General features: G+C 42.7%; 3 protein-coding genes across 6 annotated transcripts in view; all 3 read right to left on the bottom strand.

Moving 5' to 3' along the window:
- Positions 1–1804: 1804 nt before the first annotated feature.
- rbm39b (RNA binding motif protein 39b) lies at positions 1805–7693 on the bottom strand. Of its 2 annotated transcripts, none has more exons than XM_030118034.1 (15): positions 7511–7693; positions 6967–7024; positions 5437–5486; positions 5143–5328; positions 4893–4946; positions 4637–4754; positions 4400–4552; positions 4047–4184; positions 3898–3963; positions 3613–3817; positions 3131–3217; positions 2955–3051; positions 2694–2799; positions 2518–2596; positions 1805–2431 (listed from the first exon to the last, which is right to left on the bottom strand). In XM_030118034.1, exons 2-15 carry the CDS (start codon positions 7015–7017, stop codon positions 2331–2333), a joined length of 1491 nt encoding a protein of 496 aa, XP_029973894.1. In that variant the 5' UTR covers positions 7018–7024; positions 7511–7693; the 3' UTR covers positions 1805–2330. The 2 variants fall into 2 exon arrangements, with proteins under 2 accessions (XP_029973894.1, XP_029973895.1); XM_030118035.1 differs by having other exon boundaries at positions 7506–7693.
- Positions 7694–9271: 1578 nt separating this feature from the next.
- rh50 (Rh50-like protein) lies at positions 9272–11721 on the bottom strand. Of its 2 annotated transcripts, XM_030118037.1 has the most exons (2): positions 10551–11721; positions 9272–10472 (listed from the first exon to the last, which is right to left on the bottom strand). In XM_030118037.1, the coding sequence occupies exons 1-2, from the start codon at positions 10885–10887 to the stop codon at positions 9463–9465; spliced, it is 1347 nt and encodes a 448-aa protein (XP_029973897.1). In that variant the 5' UTR covers positions 10888–11721; the 3' UTR covers positions 9272–9462. The 2 variants fall into 2 exon arrangements, with proteins under 2 accessions (XP_029973897.1, XP_029973896.1); XM_030118036.1 differs by having other exon boundaries at positions 9272–11721.
- Positions 11722–14666: 2945 nt separating this feature from the next.
- Positions 14667–21233, bottom strand: part of LOC115407620 (solute carrier family 12 member 5-like) — a 29755-nt gene continuing 23188 nt past the window's right edge. For both annotated transcript variants that reach the window (XM_030118032.1, XM_030118033.1), the window contains 17 exons: positions 21066–21164; positions 20758–20815; positions 20434–20608; positions 20186–20304; positions 19993–20091; positions 18877–18996; positions 18606–18710; positions 18334–18502; positions 17957–18152; positions 17633–17802; positions 17306–17437; positions 17091–17198; positions 16773–16877; positions 16362–16522; positions 15780–15794; positions 15544–15677; positions 14667–14784 (listed from right to left, as the gene is read on the bottom strand). In XM_030118032.1, coding sequence (XP_029973892.1) covers positions 14693–14784; positions 15544–15677; positions 15780–15794; positions 16362–16522; positions 16773–16877; positions 17091–17198; positions 17306–17437; positions 17633–17802; positions 17957–18152; positions 18334–18502; positions 18606–18710; positions 18877–18996; positions 19993–20091; positions 20186–20304; positions 20434–20608; positions 20758–20815; positions 21066–21164 — 2057 coding nt within the window. In that variant the 3' untranslated portion in view covers positions 14667–14692. The remainder of the gene's footprint in view (positions 14785–15543; positions 15678–15779; positions 15795–16361; positions 16523–16772; positions 16878–17090; positions 17199–17305; positions 17438–17632; positions 17803–17956; positions 18153–18333; positions 18503–18605; positions 18711–18876; positions 18997–19992; positions 20092–20185; positions 20305–20433; positions 20609–20757; positions 20816–21065; positions 21165–21233) is intronic.

Raw genomic sequence — 21233 nt, forward strand, 5'->3', positions numbered from 1 at the left:
TCTTATGTCTTTTGAGGACCTGAGGAGGAAGTATGATCTGTTCAGCAGAAACTTCTTCTGTTACTTACAGTTAAGATCCTTTAGTAAAACTACTCTTGGACATCAAATGACTCTCCCCACACTCAGTGAGCTGGAGAGACGACTTCATGAGGGAAGCACCTCGTCTTATTTCAAAAGTGTACTCTCTCCTGATGGAGGATACTACAAAACCAGGTCTCCACAAGTCAAGGGAGAGATGGGAGTCGGACTTGAATATGTCAATTAATCCAGAGCTCTGGTCTGACTTATGTCAAAAAAGTTTAACAACCACAATTAATTCCAGGTACAGGCTGACCAAATTATAACTTTCTCCATCAAACCTACATCACGCCAGAGAAGCTATTGAAGAGGGCTCCTTCCTGCACTGCAAATGGTCTTCCGCTAAACTTAATACATTCTGGCATGATTCATCAGACATTATAACAAGACTCCTGGGAGTACATCTCTCATCATGTCCTCAAATGTGCTTGTTAGGGCATTTAACAAATATTGAAGCTCATTTGAGAAGAACTCAAGAGAAGTTTCTGGATTTGGCCTTATGTGTTGCCAGGAAGTGCGTAGCCACTACATGGAAGTCTGATTCCATGTTTCCATGATTGATTGAATAATAAAGAAACACAATTATCTCCATACCTGGGGCCCCAGCGGGTGGGGTTTCTGCTGGGTGCCTGGGTGGGGCTCCTGCTGGAGGCATGTAGGAAGCTCGAGGGTGAGCGTAGAGCTCATACCCCGGGCGCACGTGGGACTTTCGGTGGTCACGTGCGTGGGACCCCAGTTGGGGTCACGTCACTCTCGATGAAGCCCACTCGGTGCAAACTGGTTCATCTTGGATGACTGCTGTAAATACATCGGTTCAGAACATGTTGCTTTCACGAATGTCCAATATACACCTGCCTCACACACACACACACACACACATCTGCTAAATCTAACAATATCAGAAAAATGAAATAGTAAAAGCCAGTAAAGTTGTTGTGGAGTGTTGCCAATTCAGAAAACGTTGGTGTAAAACACTTTGTTGTTTATTTCCAGTAATAATGTGAAATATTGACTTGAAAACAAAGGTTCTTACATTTCTCAGTGAGCGGTTGGTTCTCCTGAGGGTTTGTCATCCGTAAAACGCTCTGGAACACTTGAATTCAGTAAGAATTGGACGCCAAAAGCTCGCTCAGCAATTACAAGGGCAGTTTTCTAATGGTTGGATCATAAAGATCGACAGCAAGGGGCTGTATGTCTGCACTGGAGGTCGCAAAAATTTAAAATGAAACCCAGTTCAACCTGGCCTGCAGATTTGAATGGATCAAAGAGTTGCTATAGAAACGGAGTCGGACTCTGGTCACATGACTTGGAATCGAGTCAGACTTGGTTCATGATTCATGAATCGAGTCATGAATTTGATGATTCTCGAGTTGACTTGCAACTTGGACTTGAGTCGAGACTGTTTTCCCCCAAACACAGATTGAAAAAGAAAAGTATGTGAACGCGTGTGTATGCGATGTGCGCATGCATGCACGATACGATTAATGTACTGAAAGTCTGCATTGAGTGAACATTAAACCCCACCGCCCGCGGTCCTAGCTGGTTTAGCGCCCCGGGCTGGAGCAGCCCAAGGTGCTTTGCAGGGTGGGGAGGGTGGGGTGGCCGTGTAATCCTGGGAACCAGCTTCTCACATTGTTCCAGGTCAGGGCAGATCTGCACCACCCTTCAGCACTAATTTGATCATGAGAGAATATCTTTAGAAGAGATGAGCAACACACATCTGGTGTCCAATGCTGTAATTAAGACTTTAATCACATCTTTTAGATTGGACCCGGCCAAAACAATCTCCCCAAAATGGGAACAAAAGCAAAACTGCCAAATTTTCCAAGTTTATTGGGAGCCTTCATACAAAAATGAAATTATGGCTGTATAAAGTTACAAAGGATTATTGTTGACATTGATATATTTTTGGCATGTCGGGCCATTGTACCCAACACGTTTTGTAACTCTAAAACTGCTGATTTTTAAACAAGCAGATAGGACAGGAATATTTAAAAACATACAGACCAATAGATACCTGCAGATTACTTCTCAGTGGTAGTTCACAACACAAATATCACAAAGAATTGAAAAGTAACTAAAAAAAAAAAAAAAAAAGAAAAGAACAAAGAAAAACTAAATTTCAATGGTGAACGTGAACTTGAGGCCACTTTTATTACACACAGCCAGCTAATTTCAATGCGTCTGTTTCAATTACATTTCAATAAATGCAAACAAATGTTATGTACAGCGACGTCCTGGGGCGTCTCAGACTATCGACGAGCCGGCATTAGAAGCTGCTTCGCTGTCACCGAGTCGGGGAAGAGGTTGTGATAGGTTGGTAGGGGAACATAGGCAGCCGTGATGATTTTGCCTGAGAATGAAAGAAATGAACAATGAGTCAAATGTGAAATGTGAGCCAAGTCTCTGACTGACTGCAGAAGCTGGGCTTTCACGTACCTGCAAACCAGCGTCCATGAAGTGCGTTTACAGTTGCCATTGCAGCTGGTATTGAGGGACACTTCACATACACGTTTCCCTGCATCAGCAAGAGAAGACAGGTTAGACAAGAACTTCAACGAGATCCACTCGTTTTGTGCTGCGTGAGCAGGAAGTGCACGCAACACTCGACTTACCTGTGCAGAATTCTTGTCCACATAGATGTGAACGATTCCCCCGTGTTTGTTGCACTCTTCAATAACATCGTCTTGAATTTCAGCAGCCCAGCTGGGATCATTTTCTCTGGAATACAAGAGTCTAGTTAGTAAACTTCAGTTTCTCTCGGTCTCGATGTTTCTATAAAATCAACCCTTCAGCTGCTTTCACACAACATAAACTGAAACGGGAAGCTCATTGTGTAGTGGGACTGTGAATGGCTAGGAACTCGGTGGACTCACGCTTGCGGGTTGAACAGGTTGGACAGCTGAAGGCAGTGTGTGGCCAGCGGCTGTGACGGGAGGTTCAAAGCTTGGCTTGGAGCTGGAGTTGGGACAGCTGAAATAAAAGATGATGTGTTATTGTGAATCCTCTCAAGACTCAAATCTCAAAACACTCTCATCACTGTGCTCCTCACCAGCTGGAGCGGCGATGTTTCCGAAGGGTATGGAGCCGGTCATCTGCAGGGCCTGCTGAGCGGCGGGAGGGATCTTCAGGCCGGTGCCTGACGAGGACGACAGTGAAACAACAAAGCAGCAGGAAACTGAGTATCTAAGAGATATCTACACTTCTTTTCTCTCTATACTCCTACTGCGAGTGCACGCAGGCTTAGAGAGAATGAAGTTGGATTAACAATATCAATTATTCAGGGTGTAGCTGTGAAGTCTACATTGGATTGGATGTGCAACAAGTGCTCAGAATATCAAAACTTTTTTACATGAAGGCCTATGTGGAAGTCAGTTTTATCTTCCAAAACAAACAAATTAAGCTCAATTGTGCTTTAAAGTTACAAACCTACAGGCAGCAGAGTGTCCTGACAGCAATGCAACCCAGATGATTCAAGAAGAAACAGAGCTGTTTGTTTTGAGCTTCACAAGTTTAAATCTCCCAAAAACAAACCTTCTGCTAGTCGAGCCATGAGCTGCAGCCGTCCTGTAGTACCAAGGTCGATGCCGGTCCTCTCCAGTTCATCATTGTCCAGGAAGGAGCTGGCTGTGGACGAGTCGGAGCGCTCCGTCACGTGACCCACCTTCATGGGCCGCCCGGCCAGCTCGAAGCCGTTCAGCTGCTCCAGTGCCTTTTTAGCACATTCTGCATCTGCAAACTGCAAAGAAAAAGTTCACAGAACCAATCGAGCAAGGAAAGTAACGGCGTGGTCCTTTAGACAAAGAAAGCTTTGGGTACCGATATAAAGCCGTATCCTTTGGAGCGTCCAGTCTCACTGTCCATCATGAGCTGGATTCCTTCGATCTACGAAAACAAGAACACACATATCAACTCAAGTGCATCAACACTAATTCGAGTGTTATTAGTATATGAAGCGTGTTCCTGACCTTTCCAAAAGGCTCAAAGATCCCTCGAAGCATTTCCTCAGTGATGTTGAAGTGCAGTGAGCCCACATACAGTCGCATCGGTCCTGAGCTGCCCTTCTGGAGGTTATTGGCAGCCGCTGCAGCTCGGTTTTTCTCTGCCTGCGATTCAGAGACATCACATCAAAATCAACATCAGCCATAATGAAAAACAGCAACAATCAGGCATTCTTCTTGCTAGCTGGTGTTTCACAGTCAACTGCAGTCTTCCCCTGATGAGGCACAGCTGTTGTCTATTAATACGTTTGGTGGCACCAGCAGAAATGATCCAGTTACACTATATTTAGACAAAGTTATCAAAAAGTCAAGTCACTAACCTGAGAAGCCTGGACGATGATGGGCACTCCCAGCAGCCTCTGGCCAGTCAGACCAATAGCCAGCGGTACCGACGAAGCCTCCACAAACTCAATGTATGCGATGCCTTTCGATCTGCGGGAGTTTCTGTCTGAGATCATTCTCACATCTCTGACCTACAAGAGCACAACAATCACAACATCAGAGACAATTCCGCCGCGCACGTTGGCAGGATCATTCAGAAGAACTTGCAAACAGACTTTTCCAACTGCTGAGAAGAAATCCTCCAGATCGCGGGCTCGGATTCTTGCAGCGAGTTGCATACAGAAGACGGTGCGGGCATCCCGCTCCTCTGGCGTGAGATTGTCAATTGGTTGTCTGGAAGAAGGGGAAAAAAAAATAAATAAATAAAAAAAATCAGATGACAAAAAGTAAAAGTTGTAATAATACCGTATGTTCAGAGAAAAAGATCTAAACCACACACTTCAAAATCTGTAACATTGCTGTTCTGCTCACCTGATGGGACTTTTCTCTTTCTTGAAGGGGCTCCGACTTTTGGACCGTTTGCGACTATATAGAGAGAGAAAAAAAAGAAAGAAATGAGACTTGCAATAATCAGCTTTCAAATGCATAACGAACATGAGACCAGTGTGTTAGATCCTGTAAGACATTAAATATTTCCAAGGCTAGAAAATGGCTCCTTGTATGACCGATAGACGAGGCAGCGGTGCTACACAGATCAAGGTCAGTGTTACATAATACGTACACGGGGCTCTTGCGTGCTCTGTATCGTCCGGATCGGTCCTTGCTTCTGGAGCGGCTACGATGACGCTCTCTGCTGCGGCTTCGCTTTCTTTCTCGGCTCCTGCTCCTTTTTTTACCCTTCTTTCTATCCTTGCTTTTGCTTCTACTTCTTCTCTTCTTTGAGCCAGGGCTCCGGCTTCGCCTTTTCCTGAAAACACGTGATAACACTGCTAACGCTGTGCAAAGTAAAGATATTTGAAAACACTTCTTTACTCTTGTTTGTTGCTATGCTGAAGAGACAACACTCTTGACTTACTTCTTGCTGTGGTCATCGTGTCCATTTGCATGAGAGGACTTGTTCTCATCCTAAGCAAGGTTGATAGAAGAACATCATGAGGACGTAGATGAGACATTTCAAGTCGTCAAGGTAAAGGGGATAGGGAGGGACAAGAGAAAATGCAGAATATATTTAATTAATAATACATAACTTTCTATGATCATGTCTGGATAGTGTCCTTTCACCACCCCAATAGCTTCCCAACCCCCTCCTGAGTCTTTATTTCTTTACAAGGCTGCTCAGTACTTAATGCAACAAAGCAAATTAAAGGGAAAGCTGTCCAACACATTAGCTGAGTTCAGGAAGCTTTGAGAACAGGTCATCCATCTCCACCATCCCCCTCCTAATAGGTCGTACCCATGCCACTATTTGTGCCTAATCATGTGACCACGTATGGCCCACAGCCACTAAAAGAGATCCTGTGAGGTTGGTGTCAGTCCAGTGATCTTCACCCATTTTCGTTCTTGGACTGTAAGAGCTCGATGCCACCTCTGTCACACATCTTGCCCTGAAGCAAACAGGGATTCACACTTCTTAGTAATATTGACGCCCAAAAAAAAAAATAAATTAAAAAAAGTTAAATTCATCCAGGTATTAAACTACCATAATGCTTAGACTTCATCATTAAGTATAACTTTAAAAAAAACCTTTTGACTTAAGCAGGAATGATTAGCTTCTGAAAGCAATTCATTTTAAAAATACAGTTACACTATGTATGTAAGAATCTGTTTTACAATTATATAATAACATTTGTGGTGTTGTGTAGCATGCAAATAAAATCAAAATGCTGATTCACATTACAGTAGACTCAAGCAAAGAGGCAGTATTCATATTTACGAGAAAGAAATTTTTCACCTGCGTATCAAAGTATACGTTAACATTAGCAATTAAAAACTGGGGACAGTTAATAAATATAAAATAAGTACATGGTGACATTTTTTTTTTGGGGGGGGTTATCTGCAGGAACAAATTTTTATATAAAAAAATTAACTGGTACCATAGCAATGTTTACTTATTGAAAACATGCACTGCATGAGCACATATTGACAATTTCATCTACAAAATGGTCAAAACAAGGACAACATGCAGACTGTAAATCTGAATACTGCCTCCTTTGCTAGACAGATAAAGATGGGCTTATCAACCTGTGTCATTCACCTTGTTGCAACCGAATAGGGACTGGATGTTTCTAGAGGTTGAATCTCTTTTAGTCCTAAAGTGAACCACAGTACATCAGTATATGCGCAATAACTACCTTCCTTTTTTTCACAGTTCACAGTGGAATCAAAGATGAATTCATGGGAGTAGAGGTGAGATATCATTAGGGAAGTCTATAAAGAGAGATAGATGTGGATTTATTTATAATTCCGCACTGCGTTTTAATACTCAATCACACCACACAACATTCAAGTAAACTTTTGTCACAGTAGCAAATATAAAAAAGATCTAAATAAAGAGCAAATTATAACAGTGAAAGCAAGGCCTCATTTCTAAAACTCAACAACCCACCTTTCTGTAAGGGGCTTCCAGCATTGCCTCAACGTCAAAATCATCAGCCATTGTGATCCTGCGAAAACACAAACACTTGTATGAAGTTATTTTCACAAAAACAGATTCAAATGGAGAACGTGAAGTCGAAATTAGAAGTTGAATCTAAAATTAATCACGTTTTAGTGGGCTATAAATCACCAGTAGCAGGGATACACCTGCTGAAATCAAACCAAACACAACAAATTAAGTAAAACAGTGATTTCTGAGTTTATTTAGAACTAACTACAAACCGCGTTAGTTGCGACGGGAAGCTAACATGCTACAATCTCCGTCATGTCCGTTAGCACGTTACAAAGCCTGCCATCGAAACCTCAGAATCAACAAGTACGATTAACCTAAACACGATTAAACGGTCAAAAGTGAAGATGCGAGTGGTTTTAAAGCGTATTACTTCGGATAGTTTAGACAAGTCGGCATAATGTTTTCCGTGAAGAGAGCAACATGGCAGCTAGCTGCGTTTCCGCGGCAGCGAGCTAGCCCCGTTAGCAAACACTCACGTTACCGTCTCAAATGTTCAGCCAAAGTCAAAATCTCATCGAAAATATGCTGCCAAAAGGATTCGCCTCGACGCCTCTCTTTTCGTTGATGAGAAAAAAACCTCCAAGTTATGAAAGATGTATATTTTTTTAATGAGCGGGTCTGTGGCCTGCTAACAGAACGCTCGCCTGCTTCTTCGCCTTCTTCTTCTTCTGGGATTCCCGCAGGTTCAGCTTGTTTTCAGCAGCAGCGGAAACGCTCAGCGTGACGTGACTGCCCCTTAGAGGAGACTAGTGGTACTGCAAGTACTTCCGCCCTACAAACCATCTACTGTACAAAGCAGCGCTAAGCTTCCACAAGTGCAACCTGCAAGAAAACTGAAAATATACTTTAGGATGATGTTCCACAGCGATGTATGACTTTCAACATGCAGGTTATGTAGTTCAGGCTTCGTGTTCCTTCATGTCCCTAAGATAAGAATTGAAAGAAAATAACACTTGCATTGTTGTAGCAGCAAGTGGACGATAATAAAAGAGTAGACGAACCACAATAAAAACTATTAAAAACAACAATAGCATCAATGATATGAAAAGAGATAATAACCATGACAATATATTTTCGCATGATAATGTTAGCAGTGATTGGAAATTACTGCACAGAATGAATAAATTAAATATAAGTGTAGATTGCACAAAATGGAGTAGCGATGGACATTAAAAAGTGTAGTGTGTCAAATTGTCCGAGTTTGAGAGTATTTGGTGAGTGGTTTTAACTAGAACACTATTGTTGCAGCCTACAGCAGTTGCATGGTTGGGGTCTCTAGAATAAAACAAGAAAAGTCCAATCTTTTCTAGTAATGCCAAATACTTTTATTATTCAGTTACTTCTAACTTTTGATTCGAGCTCCACCTAGGTGCTGACAATCAGGTGCAAGTGTCAATGCTGAGAAGTATCAGGATAAATAAATCGTCAGTCCCATTCCAAGAGGATGACGCTGCCCCAGAACCGGATTTATCAGACTAAAAACCACCACAATCTGGGAGTCAACAACAAACCCATATACCACGAATGCATTCCTTCCAAATATGGCACATTTAAGCTTTTTTTTTTTTTTTTTGTAATGCCATCAGAAGTACAAATCTTAGATATTAAATTAATTATCATTTAGTTTATTGTATAGGAACAAAACACATGCAGCTAAACTCTTAATAACAACAACAACAACAATGATAATAATAATAATAATAATAATAATAATAATAATAATAATAATAATAATAATAATAATAATAATAATAATAATAACAATAATAATAATAATAATAATAATAATAATACTGTCGACTCTACACTGTATTGGTTTCTATTTTTTTATTGTAACCTTTTAGCAATGGCTTTACTCTGTATCCTATAAGATATTTTTTGTCCAAATTACTTGCTGGCTTGATATCGAGACTGTTAATTGACAGATTTTATTTCATTTTGACAACAAACACCAACAGGAATCCAGCTCAGCGCTGAGAGAATCAGCAAGGTCAAAATGAATTCCTGCTGCGGTCAGGTTACTTCAAAGTCCTGTGTCGCCATCTAGTGGACATGAAGAAGAAACTACAACAGGGAAACCTGCTTTTTGTACAGATTAGTCACGTATTATGATAAAGTCAGGCAGTAATTTGGTTGTACTGCATGATTTTTCCCCCCTCTGTGTTATTGATTGATATAATCACCACACGATTTAACCAGACTTTATTGCATGTTACTTGATGCAGAAAATACTTGACACAGAGTTCTTTCAGAGGACTCTTAAACACAGTTTCTGTTCATGCTTACAGGAAATATTCTTGTACTGATTTCTTTAAATCACACGTGGATCATTTCATTTCCAACAGATGTAAATACTGTCAGCGAGTTTGTTTCTCACAAAGACATTTATAAGCTCATTTACAGAAAGACATTATCTTCATTTATTTTTTCTTGCTAAGCAACAGAATCCTCAGTTGTAACGGTGTGTCTGACTCTGTGGGGTGAATCATAGTCTGGGGGAACCTCGAAAAACGGCTCATCATCAAAACAGAAATCATCTGATGGTGACGCAAAGAACGGCAGCTTCAAAACAAACCCTGTGAGAATTCCTCCCAGTGCAGAGAGTCCGATAGTGGAAAACACAGCTGCTACCTGGAAGAGAGCCTGCTCTCTGGCAGTCCTCCCCAAACCAGGCTGGATTCCAGGTATCAACCTCTGGAGCTCCTGCAGCTTTGGATCGCCCTCCACTGGTGCTCTGTGGGTAAAGATCTCATACAAACTGGGCCCGTAAACCTCCTCCGTGGCCATCAGTATAGCGCATATCCCCGCAGCACAGGATATAAGTCCTGTGAGACCATGTAAGTTATGTATCCCGCACTGATCCTGGATCCTGAGCCGCCGCGCCAAGAAAGGAGTCAAGTACTTGTATCCCAGCATGCAGGCCGTGCCGCCCATCATGCCCAGAGCGTAAGCAGCTGCGGGCGATATCATCATATCCACTGACGCCCCGACTGTCACCCCTCCAGCCAGGGTCACGTTCTGAACGTCGGCCATGGTGAACTTCCCTTTTTTGTTCATGAGTGCAGAGAGGGCAAATGCCGTGAGCGTGGAGGCGCTGAGGCCGAGGAAGGTGTGGAGGACGGCCCTGTGCTGGTCGTCTCCCTTCAGGGTCAACGATGAGTTGAAAGAAGGCCAGAAGACCCAGAGAAACAGGGTCCCCATCACAGACAGGATGTCAGACTGGTAACTGGAATTCTCTTTTGCGTGGCCTTCATTCAGACGAGGCCTGTACAGCATGAACGTAACTCCCAAACCAAAATAACAGGCGAAGATGTGGATGAGAATAGATCCCCCAGCGTCGTTGATCTTCAGATACTTCAGCACGGCCCATTCTGTCACTGCAAACACTGGCACCTCCAGCAGTGCCATGACCAGCAGCTGCAGTGGGCTGGTCTTCCCCAGCACTGCCCCAAAAGATATGAGCACCACGGCGCACGCAAACTCTGCATTGATGAGGTTTATCACTCCCAGATGGATCTTACCGTCATAGCTGAACTGGAAGTAGCCTTGGACTAGAATGGCCCACTGGATGGCAAAAGTAGCCGTAAGAAAGTTGAGAACTATTCCTCCGAAGCCATAAAGTCGAAAAAACGCCAGCAGGCACCCAAATCCGAGGAATATCATGACCTGTATGTCTGCGAAGTACGGGTAGTCCTTGTACATTGCGTTGTGCATGGGGTTAGTCTGGTTGGTCTGGAACCGTGCGTCGCCGTGTTCATCGTAGGTCACAAAGGCAAAATAAAGGGCGACGAAAGCCACCTGTGTAACAAAGAGGAACACAGGTAACCTCACTCGAAGGCTCCTGGACTGCGTCTTCATCCTGACCGTACCGTGGAGCAAATGACAGTCCCGTCTTTTACGGCCTGGATTATCTGTCTTCAGATAAGACGCGTCGAAAACTCAGACATGTTCTCTCTCAAACATTATCAAGTTCCGCTCCCAGAGAAGTTCTGCTACTGGGAGGACTTTGTTCCTCATAACAGGGCTCACAATAGTTTAATGAGTAGATCAAATGACTGACCAGCTACCAGCTGAACACCAGTGGTTCAGTTTTCCAGATGTTAGGCTCACCAGATACCTGTTACGTAAATGTCTACTGAGACAGGATTAACAAACAAATGTGTTCACTTTCAGAACTGATATACACCAAGCCTTTAACCATCATTAATGAAGTTACAGCATTACACCTGTGTTGGGAACATTAACCCTTTGTCTAATGCTAGTATATGTAGGAGTTATGCGAGAGTTATTATTAAGGGCTAAAAGTAAACGTATAATGGTGCACACAGTATTAGTATTGGCTTCAATGGCCATAAACTACTGTCTTCTACAGCAGACAAAACAAAGCATGTTGTCTATATAACTGTCTAATAGTGGCTTGTTGTTCTTGTTGTTCTAACAGTAAGAGCATTAAATCTCGAAAAACTTTACGAAAGAAGGTTGCAACACTTTCAGACTAGTTGTGTATTATCTGGCATAAGTGAGGTTCAACATATCATAAAACGATAACAGTTTCTACAAGGTTTTCAATGGGTAACCGCTGCTCACTGTCACTGACACCACTGGAAGTCGACACGCTGATGCAGGAGGTGTATGGCTCTCTGATCCTGAACCTTTCCAGAGACGGCCTGTCAGTCTCAGAGCTCCGCCGGAGCTTTCAGTAAACAGCAGTGGAGCTTCTGAGGCCAGCTGTGTGTTTTTAACCAGGAGGCACTGCTTGTCCCCGCCCTTATCACCACCGCCATATGTGAGAAAGCTACACACACACCTGATTATTATCTGACCGCGATGCAACAGCTGCGCGCCGCTCTTTCAGGATTGGTGAGATGCATTTAAAGTCTTACTGCTGTACTGTGTAGGCATGAAAGACAGAGGGATTTCTCTGTATCAGTCATTTGTCCCATCATGATGCAGAGGTTTGGAAGACAAGTTGTCGTCCGACGGTCTGTATGACTGTGTTTGCTGAGGAAATGCTGCTGAGAAGAGTTTGTTACCTCTACACAGACCTGTTACTTAATCAGCTGGATCCCAACAATGCCTCCAAAATTATGGAGCTAGTGATAGTTAGCACCTCAGGTAAGATTTCATATTAAGACTTCTTCAGCTGGTTTCCTCCAGTTGGTTTTGAAAACTTTTCTTTTTTCGAAGCAGAGAAAGAGGGTTGCTGCCGAATGCTGAAAATATTTTCTTCAGCGCTGAAGTTTAAGAATAAGGGTCTGGTCTTTGGTTAGGGCAGTAAAAACATATTGTAAAGATGGAATAATAGAGATTTTAATCATTTGAGATATGTCAGAAATACACTCATGTTGATGATGACATAACAGTGAAGAAAGAAATAACTCCCCAACAAACTGTAAATTACACGTCCTGTTAGAGGCCCTGATTGCAGTTTTGGACACCAAACTATTTACTTTCCTAATGCCGACCACTGTAAGTCCAAAATATTTCGGAGCTATGATTGCATGACGGTTCACCTCAATGAACCTGCCGAGCCTGAGAACAGCCTCACTGAACTGCTGAGGCTTTATTTTCTATTTCAGAACAATGAGTGCAAAGGTTGCACCAATCTGCCCGCTCTTATGTAACCTTACATTAACGCAACTAATTCAAAGCAGAGTTCAACCATAAAACTGAAAAAAAAAAATGCAGTAGCAACCTCTGGCAACAGATGACAAACAAAGTGTTGTAATAAAATGATTTTAATCTATTACATTTTGTGCAGACATATAAAATGGTTTAATTAAACCATTTCTTTTACATAATTGCATTTTCAAAACATTTTTAAAGACAACAGAAATAATTTATTTTAACTCTATAAAACCAGCTTTGACTCGCATTACATGTTTTCTCAAAGTTTAATATCACAGATTTATTTACAAGTGTCCCCTCCAGCTCACAACTCAACAGAAACTACACACTCCTCACTCAGACGCACACTCACACACCTGTCTGTAACAACAAATAACACACTAACTTGCCAACAACCGATAGTTTTCCTCCATTATATCTTTTTTTTGATGAAGAAACAGCACAAAACCTGCAACAAAACACAACTTTCATTTCCCTTTTACTGCCAAGAAATGTGGTCTTGTTCTTATTTATGTATTATTACACCGCTGTTATTACATTTTGAAATAATTTTTTTAATTGCATTTTTTTTTCAAAATGCTCCTCCAGTCATTTAATGTAATATTGTTGTCAAAATCTATTTCAAATTGAAAATTCATTTCAAATATCTGGCACATTACAAGCTTTGCTTATTGAAAGAGTCTGAAAAGCATGTGGTGGCCACATGCACACAAGCCCGGGCAGCTCTGTGGCTTCTCATTGACATCATGCCGTTCTGTACCTCCTCATCATTAACCGTAATGGCTAAGTCTTTAAAACTCCCTCTGACTCTTAACTCAGTGCAGCCTTAAGTCCTAAAACCACATCTTGATCATCCTTCATCACGTACAAGTCTGTGCAATTATTCACTATAAAAAAAAGGAATAAATTATATGAGGTGCATATTTATGTTTCAACTCAAAACCACCTGTGCACAATAAGTCAGAGGAAGATTATAACACTTTCAAATCTTAAGGATTGTAGGAAAATAAATTAGGGGATCTAAATGATCTTCAGCAGGAAGTGATTGGGAATTTAATACACAGCACCAAAACAACCAAGAATACTGCTCTCTCTCTCCATATATATACACACACACACACACACACACACACATACACACACACCTCTGAACAAACACCTCTATCCTAAACTAACGAAATAAATGCTTTATTATAAAACGACACATGCTCTGGGGTCAGAACTGGTTTATCAAACTGCTCCCAGAGTCAGCCGAGTTTGGTACATTTCTATGACAGTGGCTCTATATATAATTTAATGTATTTACAAAAGCAATTAAACCAGACGCATAATAGGAATTAAACATTCATTGTATGCACACACTGATAACTGAAAGCCTGCAAAATCCGATTTAATGCAGGACTGACGTTAGGGTGATAATACACTCTGAACTATTCACATTTGCAGCTAAGAATCTGTTTTACTATTTACTTGTTTTCTGATCAGATTACTAAGCCTGGCTCACTCGCTCTATGATGAGTTCCACTTGGAAAAGTTACCATTTTGTGGTGGGAAATTATCTCACATCTGTTATATCATGTTAGTAAAATCATTTTCTTAACAGTAGTAAATCTGAGAGTGACGACAACAACGGAAATCCTTTTTATGTAACACGGATGAGCCAGTGTTGAAAACATTGTCACATGCCATTAATACTTTTTTAATACAGTGGTGTAATGTCACACTATTATGATCCAATTAAAGTCTTCGTAATCCTTCAAGTGATAAAATGTGTCTGACTTTACAAGAGGAAAGTCTTAATCCGACATCTTAACTCATACAAGATAGAAACAGACAAAAAAAGAGTAAGAACTGACATGATGGATAAATATAGAAATAACACAGATACTAAAGAGTAGAAAAAAGTAAAACATTAACATTTTGATTTTCACGTACGACAAGAGGAAGGAAAACAAAAGGTTTAAAACAGACATATTCAATGTTTTCCAGATGACACTTGATCATGTGAGCGCCGGTAAAGGGTCAGAAAAGTTCTTCAGGAGTAGATGGTGATGACCTCCCGTCCGCCTCCACGCACCAGGAGGACTCGGTTCAGACCTTCAGTTAAAACCTCGAGGAACTCCATGTCTGAAGGACTCAGTGAAGGATCAGACTTCTGCCTTAAAGCAGCAGATGAGCACAAAGTGATGAGTGAAACTGGTGTGTGCATGTGTGTGTTCCCCTTATAAATGACTAGAATTGTAAAAATCCCCCCTAAGGATGATGTGTTATGATAAATGAAATATTATAGTGTTTTTTTTCCCCAAATCTGTCAGGTCACATCACATCAGGGCACCCATTTGAATCTGGAAGTGATTTTACAATGAAAGAACAGAAGGACGATCTAATCACATTTGGTTTACAGCTGTTGCTGTAAAGATTTAAAATTTAGAACAAATATATAAATAAATAAGGAATCTGACGCTTAGTGTTTGACAAAAGGCTTCCTCCTCGTCTGGAATTACCAAAAGCTATTTCTTCTCAAACTTATACGACGACACACATTGAGGGACTCAGCGATGGAGGTCAAAGGTTTTGCTCAGGGGCCCACAGTCGTGAATCCACAGCGGGAATCAAACCTGTGAACCAAGTTTGTTTCTCCAGCCTCTTGGCCACCACTGCCTCTCCACTAAAATGTGATTAAAGGCGAGAAATGTTTGACAGCTCATCTTGTGGTGCAATATTTCACTGGATATTGTACGAAAAATAAATATATAAGCTACACTTTGGGTCTCTTGTACTGCGGGGACACTGAGTTACCCTGTTCCCAAAAAGAAACCTCACAACCTCAAATGAACTTTTTAACACACAAAAAACACAAAGAGCAGTCTGCTAGATTCAGGATACAGTTTTCTTCGCCCACGCGGTTTTTCGGTGGTCCCGGCATGTTGAGCAGGACGAGTTTGGCCTCTTTAGATTTCTTGGTGATGACTTCGTTCAGCCGCATGGCCGTGTGCATGCGCCGCACGTCCGTCTGGTTCCTGAAGCAGAACGGCAGGAGGTCAACACGGGCCCGGATCACCGATCCGCCTTTCAGTGGGTCAAAAGACGCTCAGATCTCTCTACAGAATGCTCATACTTACAAATGCTCCCATTCCCTGCAGCATTTGCAAAAGGAAATGATAAGAGATGAGTTGCATAGAGAGGGAGCATGAAGGCTAAATCGTTAATAGTTGTCTGTGCTGAGAGTGGAATTAGGACTGTGTATTGACAAGTATAAGTTCAATATGGATCATGTCTGAAGCAGAATGACAACGTCAGCATTACAATGAACTATTTCAGCATTAGGATATTTTCAAAGCTGAAGCTGAACTATAAGATCAAGCAAAACAAATCAAGTCTGAACCACATTTTAATTGCAATTTAGAGGGAAAAAAAGTGTTTGCATCTATTAAAGCAGTAGAAAAGATAACCTCCATAAAGTTTTTCATAAAAAAACTTAAAAGTAAAATGCTTCTGAGAGAAGTGTTGCAGTGCAATAAAAAGTTAAATCAGACAAGTCCAGCTTTATTTCCATGTTTTGAATCAGTGATTCAAACAATTGTCATGTTTCAGGTGAAATTGTGGTGGTATTTTGTTGTGCTAGTGTGTCTCCGTGTGTGTGTGTGTGTGTGTGTGTGTGTGTGTGTGTGTGTGTGTGTGTGTGTGTGTGTGAGATGACTCACGGCTTCATGTTGAACAGATCTTTGCCGGGCTCTGTGGCTGCTGATGGAGGGCTCTTCCCCTTGTCTGCTCCCTTGCTGTCCTTCCAGGCGGTGGCGCCCCCTGCTGGGGGAACAGGCGACGTGGGGCTGGTGGGGGTGGAGGTGTTCTTACCCTGGGTGGGCTGTGTTGGGTGGGACACGGCACCAGAATGAAAGAGGGACATCGTGGAGCGATGACGAGGCGGAATGAAAAAAGACACACGTCAGGGAAGAAGATCCTGTAAAAAGTTACTAATTGCTGATAAATGGGGCCGAGTCAGCTGATCTTATGGGGAAACAGCATGAGACCATGGCATGAGACACACAGAGACGCTGAACAACAGCAACACAGTACAGCAGGAGGAACTGTGCGAAAAGGCACAGCTCCACTACCTCCTCCTCCGGTTTCTCTCCCTCCTCGGTGCTGTGCTGCGCTCTCGGTGCAGGCGGGTTTTTACGCCGGATGGACCCACGGGACGAGTCAGTAATGCTCTGGATCTGCGATAATAAAAAGGAAACATGCCATTCAATTTCTAATTTCCCTCTGGAGTTAATTTTCTCTTCTGTCAAACCGGTGAGGACGAGTCCAGACAGACATCTTATTATTCTCGGAGTGGATATTTAAAGAGCCTGAAGTGATAATGAAAAGTGATGCAGTCAAAATAAAACTTTATTTTTCATCTGCAGATAATGCAGATTTGTTCTGCATACCTCTCTCTCCATCTCATTCTTGGTCAGATGCATCTGTTTCAGGATCTGTGAGCGCTGCTCCATGATCAGGGTCTTCTCATAGGTGTAGGCTGAGATGTCGCTGTCCAGCTGTGAAGAACATCAGGTTAAAACAGCAGCTTACACACAGCGGGCAGATGTCATGTCACAGTTTCTACTTCTAATTCTCAGAATGATGTGCCAGGCAACTTTCTCACCATCTCCACCACTTCCACCTCAGCATCGATGCGCAGATGATAGAGGAAGGTGATGAGGTCTTTCTTCATCTGAATGCTGTTGTCGTCCATCTGGGCTACGGTGAAAATGCGCATCTTGCACTTCCTCCACACCTACAGCGCGAGACATTCACAGGTAACAAAGTCGGCATTCAACTGAGAAGATGTCCTTTTTTCTCATTTATTTACACTAAGCTAATGATTAAAAAATAATGATGCAAGTAAGAAAATCAAATAACCACATTTACAACCTTTGACGGATGAAATTGTTCCTTAAGTGTGTGAAGAAAAGTTTTTCCGGCTCCAGACCTTATGTTGGCGCAGCAGGAAGGGCAGCAGCATGAGCATGCCTCCATCATGAACGATCCACCACACGTCGATGTGGCCTTCGGTGAAGCGTTCCCCGTTGGACGGATAGCTGGAGATGTTCTTAGGAACCAGCAGAGCCAAGCTTGCTATGGTGGTCTCTCTCACCACCTCTGAAATGCGAAACAGCAGCATGCTGTGTTGATTTATTTCTTTTAAAGTTGGCGCCCTCAACGCCTAAATAAAAGCGATATGACATAAACATAAAGAGTACCAAACTAGTGTGTACCAACAAATATTCGCAATGTGCTTCTCTGGTAAACTTACCGATAAAATTCCTGAACTGCTGGTGGTACTCGGGCTGTTTCCAGTAACGGGGCCAGCTGACCATGACAGTGTTGTGCTTCAGACCTCCGAGCCCCCCCACCTGGATCAAGTGAGAGGTTCCATCCCTCAGGTTGGAGGAGATGACCACCTGGGAGAAACCCTTCACTTTTTCTGTCTCCATCAATTTACGCAAGGACTGCAAGAGACACAGAGGGAAGAAACAGATGGCTAAAAACTTTGGAAAAACTGTTGATAGACTGTGGGAAATAAGAGTTGCACAAACAGGTCAGGGTTGAGCAATATGAATCGTCTGTGTGAGTGTGTGTATGTTCCTCAATTTTAACAGTGGGCTTGGGAGTTATAAACTCTGGAAAAACCTGATCTGCCCTTTGAGCTTCCGTATAATTGTTGAGAAAGGTTCCTTGAACAGATGTGCCAACGATGGTCAGACCCTTTCCTGCTTTCAGCTGATTGGTTAGAGACAGCAGACGAGGCTGCTCCACGTTCTGCTCGGCGTCCACGCTCACCAGAACTAGAATCTGAGGCCTAATGATCAGAAAAAGATCAGAGAAATGTCACAGCGGGTGAGAAAAAACTCACAGCCAGCTTAAAACAACATTTGAAAATGCTTGAGATTGACTGAAGTGACCTCCAGTTCTTGGTATGCGGCGGGCCCTCCTCCAGCCTCATCAGAGCGAAGCGTGCAGCGCTGAGCGAGATCCCACGTATCCCATCACCCCACTCTTTCTCAGCTCTGTCTCACAAAACACGAGGAGGTTTGCACATGTCGTGTGTGTTGTCCTCAACGTGTGATTCAACAATCAAACAGCATGATGTGAAATGAAAACAACCTCGCTCCTTCGCCGGCGTCAGCGGCTCTGCCCAGATGTGACGCTGAAGCTAAAGTCACGATTCCTTACCCGCAGAACTCAATGTATTTATAGATGCAGGTGGCGATGCCCATGGCCACGATGGCGTAATACCAGGAACAGATGAACATGAGCGACAGGCACAGGCTCATACCCAGGAAAGACAGAGCCCTGAGGACCAGAGGACAGAATGTCTGCTTTACTGAGAGCAGCTTCGCCAGCTTCGCCGAGGGCAAAATTGCGGAAGCAGTTAAAGTTCTTAAAGGTGAAGCATTAACCTAATCCGAGAAGACACACAACTTCCAGGTTCCCATGATAATTTATGTGCAGGCAGCACAAAGCCAATATTGAAAGCAGATTTTTACTGACAGGCCCGGACTGTGTCAATTGCTGGCAAGGCCGAGTATTTCAGTATGTGCCAGTATGTGTCTTTTATATTCATAATGGTATTATTTACACATGTATTGGGTTTTTTTATGAATGACTTGCATGCAGTTGAGAAAGCAACAATATGGCCTCACAACAAGAAGCAAGTGGAGGGCTTTCTGTGGGGAGTTTGCACGTTCTCCCTCTCGGCCGTTTCCCAATTTTTCAGTCACATTCCAAAGTGTTACATTTGTAAACATTTGACTATTTTGGGCTGCGGCAGCTTGCAGTCCTTGCTGACAAAAAAAATCGCAGCCGCGGGGTTGAAATCGACATTCGATCAAAGTTCCAATTGTGAAACGCTTTCAGGTTGATTAGCAGCTTGAAACTGTTCCGGGAGGTGAATGTGAGAGGATTACTTTCTGAAAGTGCTGGGCCCAGTAATGGAAGACAGCTGGACGGACAAACGATCGGCTCTGCTTTTTGTTCAACAGTCCTTTGGTTCAATCGAGACAATTTTATTAATCCCTTATGAGAATTTTTGGCTCCCGCTTCCAGTTTATGGACACCATTCTTGCAAACAACTGTTGACAAGTGTGTTGCAAATGTTGGAGTGAATGGAAAGTGAAAAAACTGGAATTTTAAAGTGTTACAGGCTGAGGATACTTATCCATTACATGAAAGGAAATAAGCAATCAGTCAGCACACATATAGACAGAGATTTGAAAAAAAAAACAAAACAAAACAAAACAAAAAAAACTATTGACTAAGTATCGTCAGCACTTTTCAATGCAAACCCACCAGTGGTAGAACTTAAAACGTGGCCTCCAGTTTGGAGTCCTCAGCAAAGTCTGCAGCGCGCAGGCTAGGTTGACGAACATGTAGCACATCAAGAAGAACCTAAAGACAAAACGACATGGAAGGAGAAGCAGGTTTGATGTTGAGAGAAAAGCCATGCGGAGAATCTCCGTGATGTGATGCGCGGTCTCCTTACATGGAGAGGATGGGAGCCACTGCATCCAGAGAAGCGATGATGATGCCAATCTCACAAATGCTGGTGGTGAGCAGGAGCGCCCAGGTGGGCTCGCCATTGGCTTTCCCGTGCCCGAAAACCTGCAACAGTATGTTGTGTGTGAGGTTTTAGTCATGTGATAAAGATGTTTTGTTTCAGAATCTACAGTTCTATACGCGCTCTGTGCTGTAGGAAAGTTGCATCGGACAGTCACCAAACAGTGTACGCACTCGGAGGAAAGGGATGATGCCGTCTCTGGAGATGGCCTGGAGGAGGCGTGGAGCTCCCGTCAGACTCTGGAGTCCGGCTCCACAGGTGGAGAAGAAGGAGCCAAAGACGATGACCCATGGAGACGGCCACGCCAGGGTGCCAATCACCAGGTTTCCATTCACACCTTCACCAAATCTGTCGAGAAAAAAGTGAGGAAAGAACCATAAACTGAAATAGCACGACTCAAAGGCCTTCAGGACTAATAAACATCAGATTTTAAAGTTTTTACACAAACAAAGATACTTCAAATCTACAGGGATAAACACAACTCATATTCGCCTTACTTGTCTCTTAAGACGACTCCTTCGATACAAGCACCAAACAAGACCACACAGGACATGTCTGAGAGGAAAACTGTTAAAGAAAACATGATAGAGGGAATATGGAGAAGATACAAGTTATATGCACAAAAGACAGTCATGAAGACAACGGTAAAACGGGCTACTTCCCCAAGTAAGAGTCAACATCCATTTCAAAAAATAGGCCGAGTTACTCTGTCATCTGGAGACTGAAATCACTTTTTCACTTTTTAAAAAGTGGCAACATCCCTTTGAGTTTCCTCGTCCATCGGTTTCAGCTCCGTGAAGGATACACACGGTGGAGGTGGTGGTGATGGCCGCAATGGTGCCGATGGGGATTGACTTCTGAGCATCGCGCAGGTCTCCAGACCGGTTGGAGCCGGCCATGATTCCTGTGAGAGGAGAACATTTTGAAAATCTCTGTAATTTTTTAACTGGACTTCAAAGACCGTATATAAACC

This window comes from Salarias fasciatus, chromosome 20 (assembly GCF_902148845.1).
Source record: "Salarias fasciatus chromosome 20, fSalaFa1.1, whole genome shotgun sequence".
NCBI lineage: Eukaryota > Metazoa > Chordata > Actinopteri > Blenniiformes > Blenniidae > Salarias > Salarias fasciatus.

What these genes read in the sequence shown, in the direction of transcription:
- rbm39b (XM_030118034.1), bottom strand. Translation starts at nt 7,017, where the DNA reads ATGGCTGATGATTTTGACGTTGAGGCAATGCTGGAAGCCCCTTACAGA. An exon ending in AAGGATACGGCTTTATATCG is followed by an intron (nt 3,818 to 3,897) that starts GTACCCAAAGCT and finishes TTTTCTTTGCAG; the next exon opens with TTTGCAGATGCAGAATGTGC. An exon ending in CATGGCTCGACTAGCAGAAG is followed by an intron (nt 3,218 to 3,612) that starts GTTTGTTTTTGG and finishes CGTCCTCGTCAG; the next exon opens with GCACCGGCCTGAAGATCCCT.
- rh50 (XM_030118036.1), bottom strand. Translation starts at nt 10,887, where the DNA reads ATGAAGACGCAGTCCAGGAGCCTTCGAGTGAGGTTACCTGTGTTCCTC.